Source organism: Elephantulus edwardii, unplaced genomic scaffold (genome assembly GCF_000299155.1).
Source record: "Elephantulus edwardii isolate Elephantulus edwardi_28Jun2011 unplaced genomic scaffold, EleEdw1.0 scaffold00071, whole genome shotgun sequence".
Lineage (NCBI taxonomy): Eukaryota > Metazoa > Chordata > Mammalia > Macroscelidea > Macroscelididae > Elephantulus > Elephantulus edwardii.
Genome location: NW_006399821.1, coordinates 5,532,479 through 5,541,976, shown reverse-complemented (window position 1 = coordinate 5,541,976; position 9,498 = coordinate 5,532,479). Strand labels below are relative to the sequence as shown.

The 9,498-nt window shown below is 37.2% G+C and overlaps 1 protein-coding gene across 1 annotated transcript in view; it reads left to right on the top strand.

Moving 5' to 3' along the window:
- The first annotated feature begins 1,973 nt into the window (after nucleotides 1-1,973).
- Nucleotides 1,974-9,498, top strand: part of LOC102873922 (leukocyte elastase inhibitor-like) — a 10,835-nt gene continuing 3,310 nt past the window's right edge. The window contains exons 1-5 of the mRNA XM_006888709.1: nucleotides 1,974-2,141; nucleotides 5,624-5,761; nucleotides 6,594-6,711; nucleotides 8,874-9,016; nucleotides 9,201-9,368. Coding sequence (XP_006888771.1) covers nucleotides 1,974-2,141; nucleotides 5,624-5,761; nucleotides 6,594-6,711; nucleotides 8,874-9,016; nucleotides 9,201-9,368 — 735 coding nt within the window. The remainder of the gene's footprint in view (nucleotides 2,142-5,623; nucleotides 5,762-6,593; nucleotides 6,712-8,873; nucleotides 9,017-9,200; nucleotides 9,369-9,498) is intronic.

Sequence of the window (9,498 nt, the reverse complement as noted above, 5' to 3'; positions counted from 1 at the left end):
CCTTGCAAACCCACTGCCTTCATATGAGTGTGTGTTAATACCTTGAGCTTAGGAAAAATGTCAGCAAGGAAGAATGGCTAGAAAGAGGAATGGGGATTAGGAGAGCACAAATATAGGGCTCAGTATTTTACTCTGTGAATAACTAGATTATTTTACCTAGCCTTCTATTACACTTGGTTGGGGGATGTGAAAGAAGGTGTTTTGGAAACCCTGTAATTATTGAGCAAAATCAACTCATTGACCTCCAGTAATAAGCACAGTAGATGATACCTTCATACTACTTTGTGTCAACTAGCAGATTCCAAACTCATGCCTTAGACATGGTACCACAACTTCTTGCTATTAGAGTGATCTAGTAATAAGAATGTGCCTTGTTTTCCCAAAGGGATGTAGTTTGAATCCACCAGCAGTTTTGTGGCAGAACCACAGGTGAAATCTTCCATGTGATTCACAAATTTCTGCACCCCAAATGGAGGATCAGCTATGTGTAAATTCCATCTCAACACCATTCAAGAAAAATAACGGGCTACCAGTGCAAGAAACTGACAGAAATTTCCCTTCGTGCTCTTATTCTTCAAGGTGTGTGCATCACTAGTATTGCTCTTAGCCTGTATTTGGGGAGGCAGTGAACATTTACTTGAGCTGCAAAGGCCAGTGTTTAGCCATTAGAGACCACAGGAGACTTGCTGGAGCTAGTTAGGGCTCTGGGAACACATCAGAAGGGGCCTAGAGGTGTTGAATGCCACGTCTGGAAAGAACAACTACAAAATCATGGGATGCAGAGACCCAGGTGTTCTGCCTTGCCAGGTAGATTTCCAGGTTGCATGCCTAACCGCCTTTGAGGAAGCTCTGATAGCATAATGGGTAAGTCTCCTTTCCAATCCAAAGGTAAGTGGCTGGAATTCACTGTTCCTCTGAGGAAGAAAGAAGGGCAATTTCCAACCCTGCAATTACAGTCTATAAAATCTCCCTGGATGCATCATAATTTCTCAATCCATTCTATTGTATTTGACATATTGGCTATTTCCGTGTTCTTATGAAAGTGAATAATAATGATAAATATAAGTGTACACATCTCTTTTTGTGCCTCAGCTCTCATGTTCTCAGGGTATATTCCAAGCAGGGAAATAGCTAAGTCATACAGAATTTCTATGTTCTGCTTTCTAAGGAAACACCAAACTAACTGCCTTCTAGAGAGATTGTACCATTTTATAAGCCCAACAACAATGCATAAGAGCCCTTACCTCGCCAAAGTTTATTACTTGCTGTCCTGTATTAAACTTTTGTCATGGCTACTGGTGCGAGATGGTATATCATTGTCATTTTGATTTGCATCTTTCTTATTGCCAGTGGTTTTGTATATTTACACAATGAGATACTACACAGCACGCAGTAGCAATGATTTTGCAAATCATTACCTAACTTGGGAAGGACTGAAGTGCATTATGCTAAGTGAACTAACTCAGGACTATAAGGACAAATACTATGTAATACCATTATTTGAGAACATGTATATGAGGATCCCAGGGGGACAGAGTGAGAGTATAAGGATGAGACTAGGCAGGTGTTGGATGGGGTGGGTAGTTGTTTAAACAGGGTCACACAATTTGATGGGTGGGGGTAGGAGTAGAAAAAAAATGGAGAGATCTCCATTATGTAAATGAACTTTGTCAGTAAATTATTATGAAGTAAAATTATATTTTAAAACAAAAATCTCACTGGAAATTCCGCTAAGAGTCGGTTCTGACTGGGCTGTACTGATGAATGCGTTCTTGAAGACTCCTGGTCTTGGCAGAGGGGAGAGGGATAGACTGTTGGCTTTCCTGAGTTAAGAAAAGAAAAATGAAGCTCCAGGTTGCTCCCTGGACTGGCTTAGCATGTCCCTGAGCAGATGACCAGGACACAGCTATCCAGTGTGTCTGGATGCTACATGAAAGCTCAGGACTCTCTTCTGTGTTCCCTAGTCTGTGACCATGGAGGAGATGTCCAGAGCCAATAATCACTTCACTCTGGATTTGTTTCATGTTTTGAATAAGAAGGATCCCACGGGAAACATCTTCTTCTCTCCCTTCAGCATCTCCTGTGCAGCGGCCATGCTCCTTGTTGGGGCTAAGGGTAACAGCGAAGCACAGCTGTCCAAGGTCAGTGACACAACCCTTTACACTGTAAATTAATTCCATGTCTGTATGCAGAGCTATGCTCTGTGGATCCTACAATTACTACTAAAGTGTATTTGAGAATAACTACTATATTTCTGTGCCACCAAATATTAAAAGTTCAGGCCAATGATCTGTGTCCTGTATTTCATTCTTCAAATCTTTACTCTCCAACTTCCAATTGATAGGTTTTGTCCATCCCTGTCCTCTTGGGACTTATACTCCTCAGAAAGGTGTTTTAACAACTTTCTTATCAGTCAGCCATATTCTCCTTAGTTCCTGCTTCGCTTTGGATAACACAACACACTACGTATTACTTGCTTGGAGCATGATCAACAAAATTTTTGGGTCTTCTTTTTTAACTGTCACTCAGTTCCATGCCAAGCATGAATACAATTTTTTTTTTAAATATATGTGTTTTGGTGGGACATTAGAACTAAATTTTCAGTTCCCAGGAATAATGAGATTTAGGGAGGAAAATTGGTGACATTTTCTTTGACTGAATACCTTTCTTCATTTTGCCCTGCATTTCCTATAAAGTAGATTAAATTGTGCTGTATTGAACACGTTGTTAACTGCAAAACATAGAAACCTAATGCACCATAGCTTTGAATCCTCTACTATCCTGAGCCACTCTTATTGTCCAATACAACTAGGCCTATAATCCCAGTTACTGTATCAATCGATCTCATCCTATAGCTTCCTATTTTAATCTATTCTGTCACTCTTCCAAGCATGATGTCCTTCTTATGTACTTGTCTCTCCTGACAATACACACAGAGTATGTAAGAAGCAGCAAAATCTTTGCCTCCAAAAAGCAACTTGACTTAACCCTCTCAAGGACAGAGCTATTTGTTCTTTTGACAGTACAGGTTATGCTCAGTATTCTTCTCCAGCACCACCAAAGTATCTACATTTCTTTTGTCATTATAAATAAGTTCTAGCTTTTGATGTATAGCAGGTAGTTATGAAAACCAAGACATGATTCATGTGCACAATAATCCCTAGACTGACATCATTGCTCTTTAGTATTGTGGTGCGGTCACTGACAGAATATTTTCTCAATGCAATTTGTCTTTTGATTTCCTGACTGTAATGGAACCAAAAGCTGAAATTGTTAACAATCTCATATTTTCTCAGTCTATCACGGGTACTCAGTGGAATCAATCTTTGGGTTTGGTAGTGGTTTGTGGTGGTTTTCTTTGGTGCTTTTGTTTTGTTTTTCTTTTTCTTTGCTTTTTTTTTCTTTTTTTGTGTTGAACTTCAGTCCCCATTGAAGGCTATGTTCCTTTATCTTCCTTCATAAACACTTTAGGCCTTCTCTGTTTCAGCAACCAAGGTTGTGTCATTTGAATTGTGGCAGGTTGTCGTTGACTCTTCCTCCAATCATCATGCCACATTCCTCTTCATAAAGTCTAACCTCCCAAATACTCTATTCCACATATGGATTCAAATATTATGGAGAAAGGATACATCAATCCCTGACACATTTCTTTCTTGATTTTGAACCTTGAAGAATTTCCTTGTTCTGTTTTGACCACTGCTTCCTTGTCCAAACACAGGTTTCACATGAGCACAATTCCATGTTCTGGAATCCTCATTCTTCAAAAGATTAGCCAAAATATGTTGTAATCTGCACTGTCAAATTCCTTTGCATTGCCAATGAAACACAAATAGACCTTTCTCTGATACTCTCTGCTTTCAATCACTTTAAGAATCTATATTCTTCTCCATGCCCTACACCCACTGTCTTTCCTACGTGATATTTGCAATAACAGCTAATATTACATGTAAAACCAATAGAAGAAATATGCTGACAAAATCCAGCCTGCTGGGGAGCTCTGGTGGCCTAGTGGCAAGAAGCTGCAACTACAATCCCAGAGGTGCACGATTCGAATCCACCGGATGCTCTGCCGGGGAAGGAGGGACAATCTCCTCCTGTACCAGTCAGATCTGATTTGACGGTACACGCACACAAAAATAATAAAATAAAATTTAAAAAAAAAATCCATCCTGCCTAAAGTAATTTAATATACATATGGAAGGGAATAGAGAATGTATTACTAGTCTTCACAGGCTTTGTCTTACCAATATCCTTTCAAATATTTCCTGCTTGTTGGGATCAATGTTGGCTTGTTCAGTCTTACACCCTATTTCACATGTCTGTCTTCTGATTTCTACAATGTCCTTTCCCAACAGCAGATTCCTATAACTAGGACACTCCTAGTCTGTGAGAAGAGACTTAGATAAAAAAGTCTTGGTTAGAATCATTATTATGAGAGTACACTGGTTGGATTTGAAAAGGCTATTTGCTAAAACTGAAAAAAAATTTTATACTTATCTGAAAAGTAAAGACAACTAATAATATAAGGCTCATTGTTTAACATACAGGGTTATGATGTCCCTAGTGCCATGAGCTCTTCTAAAATCAGTTTGCACTTCTGGCAGGTCTCTGTGGATGTTCTGTTATTGTCAGTTGTAGATACTGTTCAGCAGAGTTTTGCCTGCATGTGATGTTAAGGATATTGTTCAATAATTTCTAACCTCTGTTGGAATATGATTCTTTTGGAATCAAGTAAATATGGATCTCTTCCAGTAGTAGACCAGGTAGCTGTTCTCCAGATTTCTTGGCACAACCTGGTAAACACATCTGGGGTTTCTTTTGTTTGTTCCAATATGTCAACCAGTATTCCATCAATTCCTGGGACATAGTTTTCTGCTAATTACTTTAGAGCAGGTTTATAACTATTTTCTCTTCAGTATATGTTGTTTCCAGAAATTCATCTGTATCAGCCATTTCTTTTTTGGTATAGTGACTCAGTGTGAACTCCTTCCATCTTCTTTTAATACTTCCTGTATTATTCAATTTTTTGCCCATATCATTTTTATTCCACTGCATTCTTAAAGGCTGTCACTTGAGGCTTGTATTTGTCTTAAGTTCCTTCAGATTAGGAAATGCCAATGAGTTCATCCCTTTTATTCTCGGAATCCTCATCTAAAGACATTGAACAAAATGTAACATTTCAATACTTAATATTTTTTGTTTCAGAATTTGTATAATGGTAATTTTTGTTGTTCATATTTTAACCTCCAGAAAAGAAATGTTACAGATATTGTTTATTTCCATATATATGAAAAAGTACAGATATAATTTTTAATTTTCTTGGCAAAATATCTTACAAACTTTCTTTAGGCATTTCAATCATTTCTTTTTTTAGTTTATTTATTAGCCATTCCTTTTTTGGAGGAAAATTAGAAAAAATATCTGTATATCAAATAATCACGATTCACAGAGGTTTACATTTTGGATTCAACAATGTTTGACCCAAAGAAAAATTAAAAGATACTGATTGGGGAATCATCAGTAACCTAAATTAAAGCATACCTTTTATTTTCAGGATCACAAATACAATCCCTTTGGGATTTCAAAATAAATGCTCATGGAAAGAATGCTTCCTTTCTTTCAGGCATTTCATCTCGATAAGGTTGAGGAAGTTCATTCCAAGTTTCAGTGTCTGCAGGCTGAAATCAACAAACGTGATACCTCCTATATGCTGAAACTTGCTAACAGGTTATATGGTGAGAAGACTTATCACTACCTCCCTGTAAGTAGTGCCCACTGTGTACTCTCAAATGCCCCTGGCCACAACATAAAGTCAGTTCCAAACTTTCAACTCAAAAACTCCACTCATTTTGTTAGTTATCCTTCTTTTTTACAATAATGGTGTTATGTATTATTTGTCCTTAAAAGACTATGTTAGTTCACACGTCATAATCAGTGGTGATTAATTTTATAAAAAACATTGGGAATGAAGGAATGTGTGAAACACAAAGTATACTAATTATGCATGTGAACCAATTTTTAAAAACCCACAACTACAGATAAACTCAAGTCTTTGCTGTTTAGTGTGAGTTGACTCCGTTGAAACACTTTAGGGAAATTTTAGAATCTGTACTGCTCATCTTTCTCCCCCAGTGCATGTAGTGGATTTGAACAACTTGTCTTTGTGATGGCAATGCAAATTTTTACTCACTAGGCCACCAGTGTTTAGAAATATTCGTTTCCAGTATGACTTGATTTCCTGTGTCTGTGAGATGAGACCCTTCGGAAAAGTAATATAAAAAGGAAACCTGATGCAGAGAAGGTTGTTTATCCATGACATGCTCTTATGTACATGGTGCCTGCAGTAGAAGGATGTGCCAGGAACCTCTTGAACAGTCAGCCAATATATGTTCCTTTATTAAAATTCTTTCAGACAGTTTGATAGGAATAATTTATAAATTTGATAAAACACCAAAAGTAAAAGAGTTAAGACCTGCTGTGTGAGAATGGAATTTGGTTTCTTAGGATGATTGCTGTTGCTCTTACAGATTTTACATAACAATATTTGTATGTAATAAAAACTACTCATGACAGTTCCTCTTTTTTGTTTATAGGATTTCTTGGCAACAATTCAGAAATTCTATGGGGCTGACCTGGCCAGTGTGGATTTCCAGCATGCCTCTGAGGAGGTGAGGAAGGAGATAAACCAGTGGGTCAAAGACCAGACAGAAGGTATGGGATAGAATGACATGTGAACCTTTACCTCAGGCCCAAGATCCTCCTCTGTGTTTCTTCCCTGCTCTCTTCCACTCCCTCAAGTCCTATCCAGATGCACTCAGAGTCAGATGGTGGTAAATGTGATGTCATCTCCCCACTTCATTAAAGTCTGAAGAACTTCCAAATATAAGAAATTTACCAAAATAATAGCTTAGACCCAATATATATATAAAGTATCTAGGTTCTTCTCCATGCCCCACCCCCACTCTCTTGGCTAAGTGATACTTTGAATTAAGAGCTAATATTACATGTAAAACCAATAGAAGAAATGTGCTGATAAAATCCAGCCTGCCTAAAGTAATTTAATATACATATGGAAGGGAATAGAGAATGTATTACTAGTCTTCACAGGCTTTGTCTTACCAATATCCTTTCAAATATTTCCTGCTTGTTGGGATCAATGTTGGCTTGTTCAGTCTTACACCCTATTTCACATGTCTGTCTTCTGATTTCTACAATGTCCTTTCCCAACAGCAGATTCCTATAACTAGGACACTCCTAGTCTGTGAGAAGAGACTTAGATAAAAAAGTCTTGGTTAGAATCATTATTATGAGAGTACACTGGTTGGATTTGAAAAGGTGATTTGCTAAAACTGAAAAAAAAAATTATACTTATCTGAAAAGTAAAGACAACGAATAAGATAAGGCTCACTGTTTGACATACTATCAAATAAAAATAGCCTTTTATATTTCTACCAATAGTGAATAAGGGCTCCAGTTTCTCCACAACCTGGCCAGCATAAGTTGTTTGTTGTTTTGTTGAATTTTACTATTCTTACTGTGGTACTATGGAAAGCTTTGTAACTCTTTCTCAGAAAGTTGAAAATAGAAATAGCATTTTACCTAGCAATTCCAGTACTGGGAAATATATCCTACAGAATCCAGAATTGCCCCCCCCCCAGCATATATATGTACATTGTTTATTGTGGCTTTGTTCACAGTAGCCAAGAGTTGGAAACAATCCTAGTGCCCATAAACAAATGAATGAATAAAGAAGTTATGATTATATTCACAATGGAACACTACACTGCATTGAAAAAACAAGGAACTCATAAAATATTACACACAATGGGTGGTCCTGGAGTACATTTTGCTGATGGATATATCTCAGTTACAAAAAGACAAATACTGCATAATGCCACTATTATAAAAGGGAAATTACATAGGGCTTGGGGGAAGACTGAGGAAAAGCAGATAAATAATGTAAACTGTAATAATATATACTGCATTGAACAGATGAGGGAAAGAACTGTTTAAAAGGGATATATGATTAGGTATTATTGTTATGACAGGAGTCAAGAATGAAGGCAGGATAATGAAATAGACTTAGCGGGGAGGGATTTTATAACAATGAAAGAATTTTTCTTTTACTTTTCAGAGAGAAGAGCAAATTGGGGGAGGCATGGGCAGGGAGAAAAGTCCAATAATGAATGTATGGAAATCCAAAGTCTTTGTAAACTTTCATTAAAATTAATTTAAAAAAATTTATGCTCAAAAAACAAAAAAATGGGAAAAATAGCACACTCTTACCAAGAGTTGACATTCTCAATGGTTAGATGTGTTCATCTTCTGGTTTACATACCAAATTCCTTTAAACTTTCACTTAGTGCTGGAGAAGTGTATTGATCATACCATGGACTGCAAGGAGAACAATTAGGTCTGTCTTGGAAAGAATTAAACAAAGTTTCTACTTGAAGGCTAGGATTTTGAAGCTCCTTCTCAAATACTTTGGGCATGTGGCCAGGAGGGATCAGTCTTGGACAAGACATCATGCTTGGAAGCATGGAGGATACAGAGCAGGAAAGGAATCCCCTGGGTAAAATGAGTCTGGCTCAGAATGGGGCAGGGTTCGGATCTTTGTACCTAAGGTTGCTATGAGTCACAGGAGACTAGAGGGCACATAACAAGAGCAAAAACAAAATTTGACTTCTGTAACCAATATAAACCTTAACCAATTTAAACTTTGGCTGAGTTTACTAACTGAATTTCTAGTTAAAAGAGAATGAAGTAGAAAGCTATACATTTGAACCACATTTGAACACTAGTGTAGTATTAGTTCAAATTGAGTTTTAAGATAGGAAGATTTTTTTAAAAAAAATATTTCTTTGTCTTTTCAGGGAAAATTCCAGACTTGTTACCTTCAGGTGTGGTTAACAACTTGACTAAACTCGTGCTGGTGAATGCCATCTATTTCATGGGGAAGTGGCAGAAAGTATTTCATAGAGGGAACACAAAGGAAGCCCAATTCTATTTGAATAAAGTGAGGAAATGTAACATTAAAAAAATAATTTGATGAGGGAGGGGTGTGAGAGTGATGGAAATAATCTTTTCTCAAATATAATGTATTCTAATTTTATGAATAAACTAATATAAAATTTAAAAAAAACATTCTTAATATAAAAGAATACAGTTAACTTGACTGATAGTCTCTTTCACCTGCTCAGAAAGATAAAAAAATGGTGAACATGATGTTTCAGAAGAAGCCATTTCCCTACGGCTATATTGATGAAGTAAAGTGCCATGTGTTAGTACTGCCTTATGAAGACAACGAACTCAGCATGGTCATCCTGCTGCCACGTGACATTGAAGATGACTCCACAGGTCTGAAGAAGGTAAAGCTGAGATTGCCCGATTCCTCCCTTGTATGTCAGCTGGGAGATGTTCTGTCACCATTTACTGACACTGACTTTCCTTCCCAGTTCATTCTGAGTCCCTTGAAATTAGTCCACCTACATTTACTAC